The sequence below is a fragment of the Crocodylus siamensis genome, chromosome 1, assembly GCF_052110815.1.
Source record: "Crocodylus siamensis isolate JL-2025a chromosome 1, ASM5211081v1, whole genome shotgun sequence".
Taxonomy (NCBI): domain Eukaryota; kingdom Metazoa; phylum Chordata; order Crocodylia; family Crocodylidae; genus Crocodylus; species Crocodylus siamensis.
The window spans coordinates 178,272,736-178,291,958 of NC_143395.1; the positions used below are offsets into that span (position 1 = coordinate 178,272,736).

Below are 19,223 nucleotides of genomic sequence, written 5' to 3' on the forward strand. Positions count from 1 at the left end.
GTATACTTGGTGTTTTTTGCAGTATGACTGATGGTGTGATCTATAAAATTAGAAAAGATGTTTAGGAATAGAGAAAAAACAATAGCTACATGCAGGAGCGCATAAACATCAAATAGCAAAGCCCAAGCAAAAGAATAAGTGTGGCAAGTTTTATATATGGTTGTCTAAGTTCTTTTGGGGTGGCATTTTGAACAGGTTGGCAGGAAGCCAGGCTTATTGAAGTCCCATTACCAAGGCAGTATGAGTTGTGGTATTATCTATGGGGCGAGAAGGATAGAGGGGCAATTTCATTCAAGTTGTTACAGGTTCAGAAGTAGCTTGTTTGGGAGGAACTGTTGGTAATGAGCAGGAATCCTGGTTTTCTGTGTTTAAAAATCCCAAATTCTCCAATTAAACCCTGCCCCAAAATCCACGTTTTTCCACTATTAAAATCAAACACCACTATATATCAGTTGAACACAACTTTTTATTGAGATATTTACAATTTTAAAGCAATTTGGAACCCTACTGGTGCTTCAGTCATTTTAGAAAATACATTCTAAATTCCTACGTATTTTGGTGTTTTTGCTTTCATCATGGAAAACCAGAGCTCTCCCTGCCCCCTTCACTCACCAGGATGCAGGTCCCCCCCACTCCCCTGCAGCTTTGTGGTGCTGAGCAGCCCTGATATGCTGGTGCCCTGCCCCTGCCATTGCCCCTCACGCCCAAGCCATAGCCCTATTCCCAGCCACCAGGCCTGTGGCCCAGCTAGTATCCCTCACTCCCAACTCTGTCCCCTGGCCCTGCTAGGACTGCTTACTTCTCAGTCCCCTTCACCCCCAGTTTATGAGGAAGGGAGTGAGCTTGTGGGCGAGCAGGACATGTGTGCCCGGAGACTTCTGTGCCCACGGTCGGGACACGGGGCTGCAACTGGGCCGAACCAGGTCTGGGCAAGAGCTGCCTCTGCAACCCAGTGAGCAGAACCCAGCATGGGATGGAGCACTGTGCTGCCATAGCCACCAATGTGAGGCACACCATACCTGCCTGGCAGCAGCTAGGGCAGAACTCCATGACACTGCTGCGCCACACCTTGGCAACCATGGGGGCATGGTGCTTTTGCCTGCTGGGCCATGGAATTAGCTCTTGTCTGGAGCTAGTCTGGCCTTGCTGCAGCCCCAAGCCCTGCTGTGGGTGCAGAAATCTCAGAGGGCATATGCCCCCCCCCCCCATACTTACCTGGAAGGAGCTGCTCTCCACCGCTGCTTGGCCCCCACATGCACATGTTCATGGTGTCCCTTGCCTCCAATTGCACTCAGCCTCAAGTATCCCCTTGTAGACTGGAATTCTGCCAGCCTGCAAAGGGAAACCCATGTTTTTCTCCTTTAAAGGAGAAATTCTGCATTTTTTCCAGTGAATAGAAGACTTGGATCCCTGGTAATGGCACTGCAGTCAAAGGCACGGGTGCATAATGGGAAGGGAGAGTTGTTTTAGCCCTTGAAGTTTTTTTCTTTTTAATTTATTGGGGGGGGGAGGAGGCAGTACATCCAGAAAAATGCAGTAGTTACAATGTTGAACAGATGTAGACTTGAGAATAGTCCACATAGCAAAGTAATCAGGAAAGCAGGATGGCCCAGGCATAATGAAAAGTTGAGTAAGAACAGAACATACAGTACGCAGGGGGAGAGAAAACCAAAGAAAACCTTTAAGAAGCAGTCAGAAATAGAGGTTGCATGTAATGACATTTCAGCATCCATGGAGGAGAGTGTTTGGTTAAATAATGAGTGAGAGTCAGAGGTGACGATGCATCCTATGTTAAGTAGCCAGAAAGCTGTTGATTCTGGAAAAAAATAATGCTACAATGTCCTCCAGTACAGCTATAAAGACTCAGAATAAATTTAGCTGTGCCATGACAGTAAAATGAAATAAAGTGTATTAGAAAAGATGGACAGATGAACCAAACCTGAGAATTCAGTATATAGTTCCAAGCTGAAGTTTTATGAGCAAGAACTGTGAAACTACAAATGTATACAATCTTAGGGCAAAGTTAAAAGTATATAAACCTTTAACCATTGCTTTAAAAAATGAAAATAATTCTAATTTTTTTTCAAAACATTTATTCTATGTGCTTTATAGATTTGCTTTATAGATTTTCTTTCTAGTTGCAGATGAAATCACATCTGAATTTACATACTTAGAAATCTTCACGTTAGTTTCACCTGACTAACATGTTTACAAAATCCATAGAGCAGTATCAATTCAGGATATTCTGACACAAATCAGAATTTGTACTTCACTGAACTGCTTTGCCTAAGTTTTCCCCTAACAGTTAATGTAGCAGAATATTTTAATCCAAGGGTTGGTCACCTACAGCCTATTGGTAACCGAAATCCAGTTTGCAGAGCCAAGGGATTTCAGTGGTGGAGGCATGCCCATGCCCCACTGTAGCCATACAGCACGGAGAAGTGTCGGCAGTGACTGGATTCCAGCATCAGCCTAGCCTGGACTTGAGCTGAGTTATTTGGGCCCATTACTGGAAACTTTTGTCAACTGTTGTTTTGAATCTGTTTTGACTCAAATCATCGTTCACAATTAAACCTGGAAACTTTTTTTCTGCAGGAAAAACCCATAAGACATGACTACCATCCCCAGACAGTTTTTTGGGAAGTTGAAAAGAAACACCACCAAAACAGAACTTCGCATTCACCAAAATCTTTGCAAGAAATCAGCTGTGGCATGACAACTACTTCTGCATCCAGTAGTTTTAACCTTGCATCTTCTGATGCAATATACCGGTATAGCATAACTATAGTTGTACTTCTGGTACTAATATTACTTTCTTTATATTTTCTTTGATGTCGCTACTTTGAACTTCATAGTTCAACTGAAGACTTCTCAGAGATGTTCAGGCTCTTTTCAAAGTTTCTTCATGGACATTTTCAGAGTTATTGGCTTAAAAAAAGATTATGTAAAATAATAGTGTAAATGCAGACCTTCTGAACATTAAGATTTACTAAAAACCATCAACTACAATCGTTTATTATTGGAAAAAAAGTAATTAGATTGTTTGCGGTATACAGTTTGGTTATATTGCCAAGCAGGGGTCCCTTCTGAGAGCAGTACAAAAAAGTTTAAATCTCTTCTAAAGATAGAGAATTTTAGTATTAATTTTTATCTAGACATTTAGGTCTTTTGTTTTCAGCAAATATAATTAAATACTCGTGTATGAAGAATTACTTCATATTTTTTATATTTCTATCCCACTGGAAAAACATGCATAAAACCTCCCACAGAAGTTAGTCTGACCAACTTTTAATTTTCTTGTCATGCTTAAGGAGGGAAAAAGGGTAGGGGAGATTTTCCTATCCTCCAATGCTGTATTTTGTTAAAATATACGCTTCCTAAAATATTTCCTTACCTTGTTACAATATGGACATTCACCAAAGATGACATTAAAGCTCTGCCTGCTGGAAGGGAGACTTTGTAACCACTACAAAATAAAATAATGAAAATTTAAGAGCGACATGTCATGCACTTGGAACATAAGCACGATCAATTCTGCTGGATCAGTTTCATTTACCAACTCATTATGAAGATCCTGATTCTGGAAACTAAAAGCAGTATAGCTCTGTCCACTGACTCTCAGTGGCTGTTCACACCACTCCCTTGGTGGTTTTCAGAGCCAAATAGTGGTATTCCTGAAGCTCTGACTTCAAATGGGGGTAACCCCAGTAATTAGATCCTTTATAACCACAGAATTAAATAAGCCTTTTGAGGCAAAGAATGTGCCTTATTAAGAAAAGTCTAACAAGTAAATGGGTAAGAAGAAACATGAAGGGAAGCAATAATAAGAATATGTGAGTGGTGGTTAGTCATTCTAATTCATAACTTTTCCAGTAATCCTTCTCTAGTCCTAGTTAATCATATGAATTACTTCACTCAAGCAATCTGAGTTGCACCCATCATGCAGTCATGCACTGGATACAGAAACATATACCTATAGTTTGTGAATGAGGGTTAAATGAATTTCTCATTATAACTTTTTTTTTTACCTCATATAAGCAAGCCTGATGGAAAGGCTGTCCGCAGCGTGGATCATCACATACTTGATCTGGAACAGTGCCATCAAGTCTGTAAGCATAGCAGATGCCACAGTCCATAGAAAAGTCCTAAAAAGATGCAGACCAGATGAACTGATAAGTGTTATTTATATATTAGCCAAGATCAAAGTAAAAAAAAGAGAGAAGTAGAATAATTACGCTTTACATAAACTATTAAATGAGTTTAAAGTGCATTTTACTCATTCCAAGATTAGCGTTAGTTCCTTCTACAGCAGACAAATAAAATCAGCAAGGTCATTTTTGTCCTAACAGACTCCTGTGCCTAAAATCAATGTCCAGACTCGCACCTGCAGCTTTTTAACTTCAGTAGTTAATATTCTTGGGCCTCATCCCTTTAAACTACAATGAACTGTCACTTTATTAGACACACAGCCTCACAGCAAGATATTAATTTTTAATTTAAGAATTCTAGATTTTCACAAGTATGAGCCAACCTTGTAATCCAATGTTACAGCATTGTCAGAAATTAATTCCAAGTTGGTCTGAAATGCACCATTATTTGGATGGCCTCTTGTCCCCTCTAAGTAGCTCTACCTAATTAGAAATTTAAGTCATCTGCATCTATAACAGAATGAAGTTTGGATTTTCTATATCTAATTAGCTACTCTGGAACTTGCTTTTCCATTGCAATAGTGAAGCCTTACTGTTTTAGAGACCATATGGAAGTGTGCACCGGTGACCAAAGTTTAACAAGCTCTGAAAACGCTTGAGTTTCAGAAGTCTTTATTACTATGCATCAATCTCCTTTTAGCACCCCTTTACTGTTCATGGATATAAGATGACCACTGTGTCATCAGCCTGTGTTATTCAGAAATAAGGATAGTACATTAACAAAGAGCAACTTACAGACTTTTCTAGCACAACACGAGATGGGAACTCTATTTCTAAAACCTCCTTCAAGTTTTGTAATAAGTGGACTTCTGGATTCCTACAAGTAGGGGGGAAAAACACTTTAAAACTGAGACAGCAAAGGGGAGGTTTTTAAACTAAAAATCTTACTGCTGAAAACACTTACCACAAGTGCATATTGTTGTTCAGCTTAATTTTCAAAGGATTTACTACTGCAAACGATATAGAAAAGTATTTAAAACATTCTTCACAACAAAAAACAACCCTTACATTTTAGCACATACAGACCAACTTTAAAACTGTTTAATGCCTAGGTACCTTTTTTAAAACCTAGCCTATTATTAGATTTGGAAATTGATTTAACAACTGCATTACCTTTGAGATATCATAAATCAATTAAGATATGTTCTAGTCTCACCCCAAAACTAGCAAGGAGGAGAAAGTTTAGAGAATACTTTAAAAACATTTTTACACAGTAGTAGGGAATTGGTAATCATTTACTTGGCACTGAAACAAAAATAGGAAAAATAGACACACAGATGATTACATAATTATCTTTCTGAATAATTCTTTACAGGACACAATGTTTCCCTGATATTGTTTGGAAAAGACTAAATCATTTTAGACCTGCATATTAACAGTACAGAATAGCATGCAACAAATTCACTCTTGCATTAAGAGCCTGTATGAGAGCTTGTGCAGCAGGCACCAATCTTTTTAACTTTATATTCTACACAGAACTTCAAACAACTAAATCTAACACATTAAAGCTTTTCAGTAAACTACCATATACCAGCCACTAAGCCTGAGATATGAAAAGATTCCTTACCATGGTCTGCACCAAGAAAGAAACACTCAGGAAGCATAGCTGGATGCCTGGGATCTACCTCAAGGTTTATTGAAACATTGTTTCCTGCCATGAGAGAGCATACAAATACAAAGGAAAGCTTCACTTTCTAAATCAGAAAGCACTTAAGTTTTTCAAATGAACTATTCTGAGTATGCCTGCAATTTAATAAACACTGTTAGTTTTTAAATTACTAAGACACAGCATTAGTTTCACACCCAAAATTTGATGCTGTCTAGCACTACAAATTCCTGTTCACCATGAACAGGATTATGCCATCAGCTAAACTCCTCAAAAATTAACTCCACTAAACACACAAGTTATAAATAACCAGGAGAATTACCATATGCTAAGTATATTCCGTTTTGGTAGATTTTGGACATTACAAAATGGTGAGGGAGGGTGGGAGGCAGCAGAGTAGGGCAGGTTAGGGTTAGGGGGTGCTGCCCAGCTGGGGCAGTGCATGGGGCCCAGGGCCAGGGTGGGAATGTGTGGCCACAGGGCCTAGCTGGGGAACAAGATGGAGTGGCAGGCAGCTCATCCAGGGGACAGCAGGGGCTGACTCCCTGCTGCTGCACACACTCCCAGGGAGGGAGGCATTGGGGGGCGGCATGTGCCCCCGAGATTTGGGTGCAGAATGGGGGCAAATGTGGGCTTCATGCTGCAGGCTTGGGGCGCCCTGTCTGGGGGCCTCCACAGCAGAGTGGGCAAGGCTTAAGCTATTACCAGGAGCTCCATGGTGGCACAGCAGGGGGCTGCAGGTCCAGGCTCTTTTCCCATAGCCCTGGCAGCTGAGGGCCGCCTCAGCTGTGGGATGCAGCCCAATACATTGGGAGCTGCAAGTGTGGTCCGCTATGGTAAATAGGTTGAGAACCACTGGTCTACGTAAATAAGGGTTACATTTTCATTTTTAAATCATTAAAATTTAATGCAAGCTTAAACGTACACAGTCAACTTGAAATTTCCATCAAGTCTAAAAATAAATTAAAAGTAATTTCAGTTAGTACAAATAACCCTGATGATTCTCTGTCATTTATGGTTATACAATCACATTCCCATTTGTTTTTTTTTTTAATCTATTACTATATGAATACCTTCATAAACTAACCAAATGACTGTGAATAAAGTGTTGCCAAATGCACTTTTAGGTGTTATTTAATAGGAAAAGATTCTTCAGACACAAGCTAATATTTCAAATATGACTGGACTGAAGCAAATCCAGTGATAAATTAACTTTCAATATAAGCAAGGATAAATATTAGATGTTTTATCAGAGCTATCAAGAGGTGGCTCTTAGCAAAAACAAGACAGCTTTTATTTCAAAATATGATAAAAGGTTGTGTTTTGCAGCATAATTCTAAATGGACTCCTTATTTTGAAAACAAACCTGATATCAACCTTTCAATGAGTGGGCAGTGGCAGAGTACTAGGGGTGCACCAATAGATTTTTTTGGCTAATACCAATGGCTAATTATTAACCAGCTGTATCAGCCAATACAAATCTGATAGCAGATGTGCAGCCCAGCAGCTTGGAGAGCAGCGTCCAGCCAGTAAGTTGGAGGTGGGGGGGCAAGAGAGGGGTATGGGGTAGGGTGCAGATTGAAGCCCTCACAATGAGGGAGTGGGGCTTAGGCTGAGGTTGGAGACGGGGGAGGGGGCAGGACGGAGCCACTGGTGGCTTGTCCAGGGGGCGCACGTGGTGGGGGAGGGGGAACTGCTCCCCACCACTGCACACACCCCTGGAGGAAGTAGGCAGGGGTTATAGTTTCATAGCTGGTACAGTTGGAAGGGACCTGAGCAGATCATCAAGTCTGGTCCCCTGCCATGGCAGGAAAGAGTACTGGGGTCAAACGACCCCAGCAAGGTGTTTGTCTAGCTTTGTCTTAAAGACCCCCAGGGTAGGAGCCAGCACCACTTCACTTGGAAGTTGGTTCCAGATCCTAGCCGCCCTGACACTGAAGTAGCGCCTCCTGATGTCTAGCCTGAATCTACCCTCTGCCAACTTGTGACCGTTATTCCTGGTCACTCCTGGTAGTGCTCGGGGGAACAGGGACTCCCCCAATGCCTGCTGGTGTCCTTTGACTAGTTTGTAACAGGCCACTAGATCTCAGCCTCAGCCTTCTCGTGGATGCTGAACAGGTTCAGGTCCTGTAGTCTCTCCTCGTAGGGCCTACCCTGCTGCCCCCTGATCATGCGAGTGGCCCTCCTCTGGACCCTCTCCATGTTGTCCACATCCCTCTTGAACTGCAGTGCCCAGAACTGGACACAGTACTCCAGCTGTGGCCTGACCAGTGTCGCATAGAGGGGGAGGATCACCTCCTTGGACTTGCTCGAGATGCATCTGTGGATGCATGACAAGATGCAGTTGACCTTCCTGACTGCATCCCCACACTGCCGACCCATGTTCATCTTGGCATCAATGACGACTCCAAGATCCTTTTCTGCCTCTGTACTGACGAGAAGGGAGTTCCCCAGCCTGTAGGTATGGTGCTAGTTCTTCCTCCCCAGGTGCAGCACCTTGCACTTGTCAGTGTTGAGTCCCATCCTGTTCTCAACCGCCCACCCCTGTAACCTGTCTAGGTCCAATTGTAGCCTGTTCCTTCCTTCCAGTGTGCCCACATCCCCCCACATCTTAGTGTCATTAGCAAATTTGAACAGGGTGCTTTTTACCCCCTCCAAGTCACTGATGAAGATGTTGAACAGTGTGGGCCCAAAGACCGAGCCCTGCGGAACCCCACTGCCCCCCAGATTTGTGCACAGGGCAAAGGTGGGCTCCCCATTGTGGACTTGGGTCCAGGGGCTGTGCCAGCCTCTTCCCAGCAGGGGCCTGGGCCAGGGCTGCATGCAAGGTGGGCAGCAGCAGCACTGGAAGTGGTGGCTATGGTGAATTTTGGGGTGGCTGTAGCCTACCCTGTAGCCACTGCTGCCAGCACCACTGCTGCCCACCCTGAGTGCAACCCTAGCATGGCTCCCCCCACCGGGAAGAGGCCAACAAAGTCCCTGACCCCAAGTCTACAGCGGGCAGCCTGCCCTCACCCCACAAACAGATCTGGGGAAACATGCCCCCCATGCCTCCCCTGGGGCTGCACACAGCAGCAGAGCTGCCCCCTTTGCACTCCCCCACAGCTCCATCCTGTGCCATGCCCTGCCCTGGCTGGCAGCCCCTGCCCCACTTCCCCCACTGTGGTGGCCGTGATCTGTCCACACCCCTTACCTCCCCTACACCCTCTTCCCCCAGACTTACTGGCAAGATGCTCTCCAAGCTGCAGGGCTGCATTTCTGGCCATGCGCATGCTGCAGCTGTGTATATGCATGCAACATTTATCAGTGACATTACTGGCCACACTGCCCAAATAAAGCAAATTGCTACTAGTGTCAATTTTTCTTTTATCTATACCAATATATGGACTGAGATATCTGTACACCTCTAGTGAGAACTAGTTTGTGTCCAGGGAGGCACAAGTGAGAATGGATCAGATAAGTAAATAAAGTACTCTCTCATGTAGGGTTCAGAGTGCTGATGTATCCCAAAATTATACAGGATATACTGTGGAGATGAGGTAACAGAAAGGAGGTGAAGTATAAGCTATCAATGCATGTCCAAGGCTGACTAGCTAGGGAGAAAAGGTCAGGAACACAAGAGAGTCTGTGAGTGTGTCTACATGAGATGTTTACTGCAAAGTTGTCCAATTAGGTCCACTGTAATTAGTCTTGGTGTCTACACATGTGGCCCTATTCAGCCACAGGAAACTAATAAACTCCACAGCAGGGTAGTACTATCCTGCTGCAGAACTTTTCTGCGTGCAGAAACGCACATATAGATGCTGACCTGGCTAGCTGGGTGCTTCAGTGCAGGGGCTGCCTTACAGTTAACCCTGCACTGAAGTACCCTTGTGCCCCAGCCAGCCCCTCTGCAGCACACTGAGCCACGCTGAAGCAGCCTCAGGCTGGCAGGCTGACTCCCAGGACTCTGCAACATGTTGAGGCCCCAGGCACACGTGTAAATATGGAGTCTGAGAGCAATAAACTATGGTGTGACATGCCGGAGTTTCTTGCTGCGTATTAATATGCACATGTAGATGAACTCTGTGATGGTTGCATCTTTCTTAAAAAAGAATGAGAGAGAATAAGCCAGACTATTAACTGGGGAATCCTGTGAATCAAGTCAGTGCCTTTGTTCCTCCCAACCAACCATACCTGACTTCATGTGTCAACACCAGAAGCAATTTCATATTGGCTCTAAAGGCACCCTCTTAGCTGTGAAAAACACTATCCAACTTATGTTGACCTGGAAAGAATATACGTAGGGACCTACTTAAATTGGGGTTGCCATTTTTCTTCAGCTTGTAGGAAAATCATGAAATCTCTTCAAACAATGAAAAATGACTGGCCATGATTTCTCAGGAAATCAACCAAAAAAACACCAATAAACCTAAATAAAATGCTGGCTCCCCAGTAGAAGCCAGCAGTCCTCCTGCTGCTGTGGCCTTGCCTTGCAGCCTCCCTGGGAGGAGAAGGCGCCTGCTGGTGGGGTGACAAAGGGCCAAGATGACACGTGACCCCTAATGCCTCTTTGTTAATCAGTGCTGACAGGCAGGGCCACATGAAGGACAAACAGCAGTCAAGATGGCAGCCATCCACCAGGGTCTTCCTCCCCCGAGGGCCTCTCCGCCAGTCAGCACCAGGGAGGGGGCCACAGCAAAACGCCTGTGAAACTGGCTCTGTGCACCATGAATGGGCTCTGAAAATTGCTTTCTTTCTATGTGAGTTAGGTAGGCTCCCAAATAAAAGGGCTTTTCCTACTCACTCATATTCAAGACAAAGATGCTTAGGCCAAGAAGTCAATCAAGAGTACTCTTCTTGGATTTAACTGCTGAAGGCTGAGCTAAGTTGACCAGTGATTGTGCTTTCTTCTCTGTTTGGACCAGAATAGGCCACCACTATATACTAGAACTGAAGGATTCAATTAGTCTGCTGTGCCTGGAGCTAAGGCATTCTGCTATAGAAGTGAACCTAGAGACGGTCTCTAGGTGTGGGCTCTAAGCCTCTTCTGTGGGGGTCAGAATTTACTTCTGATATCAGCCATTTGTCCAAACCTTGGGAGACTGTAGAGGATGTGACTGGATTGATACTCTGCCTTTGGCATTTGCTGAGGCAAAGAACCATTTATGTTCTGCCTGAGCCACACTTTTCTGCAAAAGTGCTCTTTGCCTCCTGTATTAATTTACATTCTTGGCTTTTTATGTACTATAAACTATCCCTGGTTTGCAAGACATCTTCCTAGGTGATTCCCTGAACTAATAAAAAATTCTAAATGAATAAAATCTTACAAAGGTTTGTTTGCAACTTATGTTAAGTGTTTTTAGTATTTACCAACTGGTAAGATAAAAAAATGTAACAAGTCACATGCAAGTCATAAAAGCTGGTAAAAGGGAACTCAACATAAAGAGTTGCTACCTTTTTTTTTTTTTTACCCTGTGAGCTCCACTTTGAACATAAGACATTGAAAAAAACTACTGGCCTAAACCATGTTTCTCCCTTTTTGGCTTGCATTGAGATCACAAATGTAAACTCTCTTAGTATTACAGCAGCACAGGAGATCACTATATAGCAGGCAGCACGTCACCAACTGCCATTACCCCTCTGCCAGATTTTTCCAGCTCATATTCAAATTGTTTGGCAGGCAGCACTGTCCCATGCCTACTGCAAGTGCGCACACACACACGCACACACACACACCCACTCCCTGACTGGGATGTACTGTAAAGAAGGAGTACCAACAAATATGCAGAATAGATATAAACAGTTAAACACAAAGAAAATAAACCACCTCCATATAGTTCCTCTAGAAGAAAAAGGCAAACAAGAACCTTTGTGAGGGAATTTTTAAGGGGCCAAATTGCACGTAAATAATTTTGTTTAATGAAAACATAAAATCCCTATAGGATTTCTCAGTCCTGAGAGAGAATTAGCTCCAGGGAAATCCCCAGATTTATAAAAACAGTACAGTAATTCATACTGAAATAGAGGCACAAAAAGCTAATGACCCACAAGATTTCTTTTAAGTTAAGAATTTTTCCTTAAAGAGGGGTTGAAGGCCAAAACTGTCAGAAGTGACAATTAATCTCCTTCCAGACTAGAAAGTTTTGTGAAACAGAACATGCACACACAAGAATAGAACCTTTTGGTAATGGAGATGGGACCTAGCTGCTGAGTTAGAACACAAGACTCACTTATTTAAATTTGGACAACTTTTAGTTAGCAGGTTTCTAAGGTCCCTGGCAGATATTACACTTAAGACAAGATTAATCACATCTTAAGTAGTGACCTAGCAACATGTTCATGCAATTAAAGGCACAATAAAACAGAATAAGCCACAAAGTTACTGTGCAACATGCATAATGACTTTGTGGCTGGTTCCCATTGTGCCTTAAACTGAAAGTTTGAATAGCACTGATCAGCTGATTGGCCCTCCAGCCTCAGGAGCAGATCACAGTAGAGGTGCGTGAAACTTCGGTCACTGATTCAATTTGGTGGAGATTCACCCCGATTTGGCAACTAAATCTCTGAATCAAATCAGAAGACCTTTTAAATCTCTCCAGATAGAATCAGAACCCTCTGAATTGATTTGGAGAGGTTCGGCGATTCGCACACAGACACAGCTTTAAATGTTTTTTCTATATACCTCAAGGTACCAGGTGGCTCGTGAATGCTGTGATGCTGGGGCAGATGGAGCATCCCACAGGAGCGCAGGGGAGTCCCCAGCGCGCTCGGTAATGGACACTTCCAGGTCTGCCAGGGAGCATGCGGGGGACAACCCCCGTACCACCCCCCCCCCCCCCCCGCTCAGTGACTGGTGCCTCCTTGCCTCCTGGGTCTGGGGGGAACCCAGTGCTCCCCTGTAGCCATTTGCCGAGCCGGGCGTCGTGGGGAGTGGTCCCCCGCACACCCAGCGTGTACCCAGAAGTGGACTGGAAGTACTTCCAAGTTCACTGCTGAGCATGCGGGGGGCCCCCTCCGTGCTCCTGTGGGACGCTCTATCCACCCCAGCATTGTAGCATTCATGAGATGCGACTGCTACCTTGATGTATGTAGAAAAAAAAAATTTAAAGCTGTATCTATGCCAAATCGCTGATTCTCCGAATCAGCATCAAATCTTCAGATTCAAATTCGGCCGAATTGAATTGGGACCGTGACCTAAATCAACTAATTGAATCACTGTCCCCAATTCAGGTCAAATCCAAATCTAAATTGAATATGAGCCATTTGACACACCCTTACATCACAGTTCTTCCTCCCAGTACTGGGAGCATCAGTCAGCTGGTCAGCATTCTAGCCTTGAGAACACATCAAAGCCCTTCGAGGCTCTGGTGTGGTCCTGAAGCTAGGCACATTGATCAGCTGATGGGTGCTTTGAGCTGAAGGCACACTTGGCACCCAGCCTGCGACTTGCCAGTGCAGGGGAAGCCAATGAACCTGCACTGCCAACAGGGTGCAATTTGGAACTGATCTCTGATCTCACAATCATGCCTCCTGCCATGCACATGGCAACTGTTGAGATCCTGGATCAGATCCATTTGTGTCTTTACCTGCACACCTGTCAGAGACCCTAATATAGGTACCCTACACATCCTCACCAAAAAAACCATCATACAATTGCTGTTTCCAGAAAGATCATGTGGCCTGGACTGGCTGCCATTTTTGGCCTGTGCTTTGACATTTTGATAATCTGTATGAATAGAATTTTAAAGCACAGTTGCAACTGAAGATTATGGGGTCTGGCCTCAAAGCTCTCCATCACTCCATGTTACTCTATTTACATAATCAAAAGATGATAAGGGAAAAAAAAGCCCTTTATCTTAGAATCGAGTACGAGTATGAGGTGGGGGGGGGGCAGGCAAGTGCTTCAGCTCTGGCTCCAGCACCAACAAGTCAGGGCTGGAACCACAGCTACTACCTGCTCCTCACTGCCACTCTTCTCCTGCAGCCTCAGGGACCCTGCCACACCCAGTCTCCCTACTGTGCCACTTCTCTATCTCTGCCTCCCTTCCTGACACACTCCCCTTTACCTTTGCTCCAGTAGGCTTCATCCTCACTGACGCCTGGAGCACAGCTCCAGCCCTGCCCTGTAGCAGCAGTGCTGGCTCTGCCCCACTGGTACAGAACTGAGCAGGAGCCATGCTCAGTGCCCCAGGCTGCAGCGAGGACAGAGCCTGCCAGCACCATAGCAAAGGAAAGGTGGGGGTGGCAGAGGGGCAAGCAGGGCATTAAACACTTTGGGGGAGGAGGGGAAATGGGGACCAGAGGCTGCAGAAGCAGTGTGGAGAAGGGAAAGGGGGGGATGGAGGAAGGGGTGGAAGGGCCTGAGGCTGTGAGTTAAGTGGGGAGAAAATAGGTGATGGGACAAATAACATGCCTCCTTCACTGCCTGCCCCCTACTGCTCCCTCCACCAACTGCTCCCTTACTGCCTGCCTCCACCCCTGCCCCTTACTGTCCCCCTATCAGCTGCTCTATTGCGTGCCTCCCCCACTGTCTATCCCCCAAACACCTGCCCTATTACTGCTCTCCTCATCACCTGTCTACTTGAAGTAGTGTGGGGGTGGAGCATGTTTAAGACAATTCTCCAATAACTGAGAATCCTACTGATGCTCACTTCCGCTGGACTCTCAGGGCACATCCACACATGCAAGCATGTGCGCTTGCAGCAGCTCAAATAGAAGTGGTGCAAATTTGAGTTGGGGCTTTTTGCTTCAGCGCACATGCTCAGACATGCACTTTGGTGCGGAGCAAATTGTGCCACTTGGGGCAAAATAACCCTGCCTAGATACTCCTGGATCTGCAGCCAGGGGGAGCTAGAGCCTGGGGCCAGCACCTGTGCTGTCCCCAGCAGTATAAAAAGCTGCCCCGTCCTGGCCCCAGCAGTAAAAAAAGCCACCCTGGCAAGTAGCTCAGGGCTACTGGCTCTCAGGAGTGTCTGGGGCCCAGCCAACTGGTACCTGGGGACACTACCCCTTGTGCCAGCTGGACTGCTGAAGCAGCCCTGGGACTTACCTGCACCCTCTACCCACTGCAGCAGTCTGGCAGTGGGGGCTGCTGTCTGGCTGTGACCTGCCGTGCACCTGCCAGACTCTGATGGGGACTGCAGGGCCAGTAGAGTCATTTGCCCCTCTGGGCCAGCTGCCAATGGACTGCAGTTGCAGGGTTGGCCTTTGTGTGACACTACTGCCATTTGTGCCTCCTTCACGGCTATCTGGGCAGCTATCACCCGGAAGATGTTCCGGGTGTGATGGCCTGCTTTGAACTGTCAAAGCATGTCCTCCTGGCCCCACTTGGCCAGCAGGTCAGCCACAGCCAGCTGGGTCCAAAGTGCCAGCTCTGAGCTAGCAGGGTCCTGCCCCTGGCCTCCCTAGCAGGAATTCTGGTGTTCCCTATTGGACAACTGAAAAAAAACCTGATTAAAAAAACTCCCAAAAATCACTCTCTAAAATACCCCCAAATCCATGTTCCTCCACAAGTAAAAAAAAAATATCACTATAAAGAGAGCTAGAGTGATCAGTTGGACAATGTTTTACTGATATATCTGCAGTGTTAAAGCAAGTCTCTTATCATAATAAAGTGAACTCTAAATACATGTTTCATGAATATATATTTTGCTGCCCTCCCACAGGGCAATGGCCCCCACAGAAGGGGTTGGTCCCCCACACAAGAGGTTCAGCCCCCCAATGGGGGCCAAATGGCCCCTGCAGGGGCTACCACCCCCCAGCAAGGCCCACATACCCCATTCCACCCCCCAATAGTTGCCCCACCTGGCCCCATCCCTCACCAGCTGCTGCAGGCCCCCCAATGGCTGCTGCCACCCAGCCCCACCCTCCAACTTGCACCCCCAGACCTCCAAGGCTACCCCCACAACCCCAGGCACCATCACTTATAAAAAAAATAAAAATAAAATTAAAAAAAAAAAACAGGAAAAGAACAGGAAAAAAAAAATGGAAAAAAAAGCCTTTGTTTACCTGAGAAGCAGGGGTGGGGGGCCTCCGGTGCCTCCTGGCAGAGCCCCCTGGGCAGCACAGGATAGTGCAGGGGCACCAGGAGCTGTCACCCTGCTCCGCACTGTGCCAACAGGGCCCCATGCAGCCAGACAGCAGCTGCAGCTTCAACTGCAGGTAAGTGCTGGGGTTTGTTGTTTTTTTTTTTTTAAAGTATGGGGTGGGGGGCAGGGATGTGTGGGCTTGGGGGGGATGGGGCTGGACAGGGCAGGGGTTGGAGGGGGGAGGGGCCGGCTGTGGCAGGAGTTGGGGGGCTGGCGGGGGGAGGGGCCGGCAGCAGCATGGGTCGAGGGAGTGGGTGGGGCCATCTGGGGTCCCCCCCACAGTCCCTTCCCCCCTCCTCCAGCCCCCCCAATCCTTACTCACCTGCACCAGAGCCCTGGTGCTGAAGTACACGGCCTAACCGGCCGCGTGTTTCAGTACCAGAACAAGGGGCAACCATACAGATGCTCTATCAGCCACAGCGTCTCTATGGAGAACCCAGCTTCTGGTTGCCTCATGGCAGTCAGGGACTCTGCTCTGCCCCACTTTTTTATATTTTACTTTTTTTAGAACCCTGGATATCCAGGGGTCTAATTTTCTCCCCGTGCTGCAAACTTGCAGTGCAGGGAACATTTTTTTGTTCCCACACACGCCTGTTGCCCCACCTCAAAGGGGTTTGAGGTGGGGCAAGAGGCACGTGTGCGCCCGTGTGGACGCGCCCTCAAGCATCAAAAGAGAGTCCAACAGAATTGGGAAGGAGGGAAGCTGGCTGGACAAAAGGAGGCGCCCTCCAGTCTCCAGGTTGCTGAGGAAAGAGAGCTGTCTGTCATTACAAACAGTACAGTTTACATGAAAAAAAAAATAAAAATAAAAATAGATTTTGACTGGGCATTCCTCTTTTAGTCTTTCCTTAATCTGCAGGTGACCAAAATTCATCCAGCTTTCAAGAACAACTTAGACTTGCTTTAGTCCATTGCAACCCCTCATATTTCTGTGCAAAGCTCCTGGCACCTGTGACCTGAACTAAATACTTACTGCAGTATATAATTACACGAACACTGAAGTGAAAGTTACAGTAAACTTTTCCTTGTTCCAAATGTAAGTGTTTTACCTCAGGTTTTTACTACTAACAGTGGAAAGCACATGTTTTTTTAATAACTACAAATGCAAGTCCATGAGTTCAGATAAAGTCAGAGTGCTTTAGTCTTAATTCATGTTTTAGAAATGTATCATTTCCTATGGTTAAAATCTTAGCCTCTTTTCTCATTCTGCCCTTCTCTATTTCCAGTCTCATTACCATTTTTATTTTATTCCCTTCCCTCTCCCCCCCAGTTGCACTTTTAGCTCTGTGTTTTTTCTTCTTCTGATGGCTTGCTTCTAAAATATTTATTTCATATTTCCAAAAATAAATTGCAAGATTATTATTAGTTTTGTGACAAAACTTTATCATTAGTAGTGAATGACAAATATGTAGTTTTTTCTAATCCCTTTACAAATCCTGTGCTTGAATATTCCTTTAATAGACTTATCACAAATGTGATATCCCACAACACACAAATGCCTGACGTCATGCGGGAGCTCCTTCACCAGCCTCCAACCTCTCAATGCTATGCCCAAGACGACAACTACAAATGTGGAACAAAAGGCTGAAGAAAATACCTAACAGTGAAAAAATGGGCATTCCAGTGGCCGAGTCCTTGCCACCATGTGCTGACAAACCATGGCAATGTATCAACCGCCTATGTACCAGAATGAGACACTCCAAGGAACTGAGGAAGTGGGGCTGTACCACTGGTCCAGCCACCTGCAACTGTGGCACAGCTCCTTGGACTATGCAACAAATACTGCAATGCCCACTGCTTGAAGGCACATGTACAATGTAAGATCACCTCAGTGTACAATAAACAAGTGCAAGCATGTGTAACAAAACAGTCAAATGTGGTACAGAAACCTAAGAAAATCACAAATGTGTCCTCAGGTTGAAATCATCAGGGCACTTTAGTGTTTGTAATTTACAAATATTTATAATAATAAAATTGCTTTTAGATTTAAAAATACAAAATTTACTTAATTTTCTAAACATGAAATATTCTACGTTGGCATGTTTATTTTGTATAAGGACGAAAAGTGTGCGTGTGTGTGTGTACACACACAGCAAATAACTTTTTCTTTCTTTTTTTGCATAAAACAAAAAGCCAAAATTATCAACATTTCTACTTTAAAAAGCTGCTTAATTTCCTCTCCTATCTTCCTACCTATAGCAATTCTTCTCATAGTTGCACTGCGTGTAGGGTTCTCTGGCTCAAGTACCCAGGTCGTCTCATCAATTTCATCCATAGCATCCCAAAATTCCTTCAGTGACTCCAATGCTGCCAAGAACTGGCTGTAAATATCTATTAAAGAGCTCTACAAAAAGAGGAAATGTTAATGAGGTACAGAAATCTCCACATATATCAACATACAATGATTAACACTCTTTCTCCAAACACACAGTTTTAAAAGTTGTAGATAACATCCAGTGGTCAAGAATATTACAGTATGCAAAGCACAATGTTTTTTCCTAGATTAATATTTAAAGGGCTTTCTGATAATGGGGCAAATATCAACTGCAGATAACTGTACTGGGTGCAATTAAGTTTTAAAGCCCTTTATTATTGTATTCCAGTATGAATTATATCATCTTTGAAGTTGAAATAAAGCTATTCTTATTTCTAATACTATTTTTCAAAAAGGAAAAGGTAATGATAAGGACCATCATATTTTTCATTTGATAATTCTTAAATGAGTTCTAGTGGTACAGTAGAAAAAAAAAAAAAAAAGTATTACCTGCTGTTGATAACTTACAAATTTGTCTTGATGATACTTAGCCGTCAATTTGTGCTCCAAGCTAAACTTATCAAACTATTTTATTCAAATAAAAGCCAGTGGCTGTTATGGATGCACTTAATATAAAATACATTCTGTTCATCACCTTGGAAAAATATTTTATAGCCACCAACATGGTTTTTATCTATTTCAGAATAGTTCCAAGATAGAATTCTTTTAAGAGCCTATTCTGCTACTTTCACAAATCATCTTCTACCATGCCCAATACTAGGGAGATTGACAGGAAACAGACTGTAGCTTCCCCATCCTTAGTTGCCAAGATCTAGGAAAAGGAGAGGTAGAAGAAGGAGCAGTTTTAAATTCATGATGATGTCAGAACAGCTTTTGCCAGCAAAGAATCAGTTAAGGGGAAAAAAAATTAGCTCATATCCCCTAAAATGAAATTAAACATTTAACAATTTCAAAAGATTGATAAGAAAAAATTACAAACTCATATTCCAAGTTTGTAATTCCAACTTCCTCTAAGAGAATTAAAAATCCCCTTAGCTCTTCCCATTAGTAAATAAGATTGTAAC

At 44.5% G+C, this 19,223-nt stretch overlaps 2 protein-coding genes across 6 annotated transcripts in view; one reads left to right on the plus strand and one right to left on the minus strand.

The window, feature by feature from the left end:
- The window catches only part of VRK2 (VRK serine/threonine kinase 2), a 75,043-nt gene extending 71,550 nt beyond the window's left edge, over positions 1-3,493 (plus strand). For 3 of the 4 annotated variants that reach the window (XM_090049919.1, XM_090049913.1, XM_090049936.1), the window contains one exon: positions 2,596-3,493. In XM_090049919.1, coding sequence (XP_089906045.1) covers positions 2,596-2,832 — 237 coding nt within the window. In that variant the 3' untranslated portion in view covers positions 2,833-3,493. The remainder of the gene's footprint in view (positions 1-2,595) is intronic. The other variant, XM_090049929.1, reaches the window with a different exon arrangement.
- FANCL (FA complementation group L) overlaps positions 2,793-19,223 on the minus strand; it is a 60,579-nt gene continuing 44,148 nt past the window's right edge. Inside the window, exons 8-15 of one of the 2 annotated variants that reach the window (XM_090049954.1) lie at positions 18,078-18,228; positions 10,890-10,924; positions 5,776-5,902; positions 5,113-5,158; positions 4,944-5,025; positions 4,029-4,145; positions 3,395-3,466; positions 2,793-2,928 (exon numbers count right to left, since the gene is read on the minus strand). In XM_090049954.1, coding sequence (XP_089906080.1) covers positions 2,893-2,928; positions 3,395-3,466; positions 4,029-4,145; positions 4,944-5,025; positions 5,113-5,158; positions 5,776-5,902; positions 10,890-10,924; positions 18,078-18,228 — 666 coding nt within the window. In that variant the 3' untranslated portion in view covers positions 2,793-2,892. The remainder of the gene's footprint in view (positions 2,929-3,394; positions 3,467-4,028; positions 4,146-4,943; positions 5,026-5,112; positions 5,159-5,775; positions 5,903-10,889; positions 10,925-18,077; positions 18,229-19,223) is intronic. The other variant, XM_090049948.1, reaches the window with a different exon arrangement.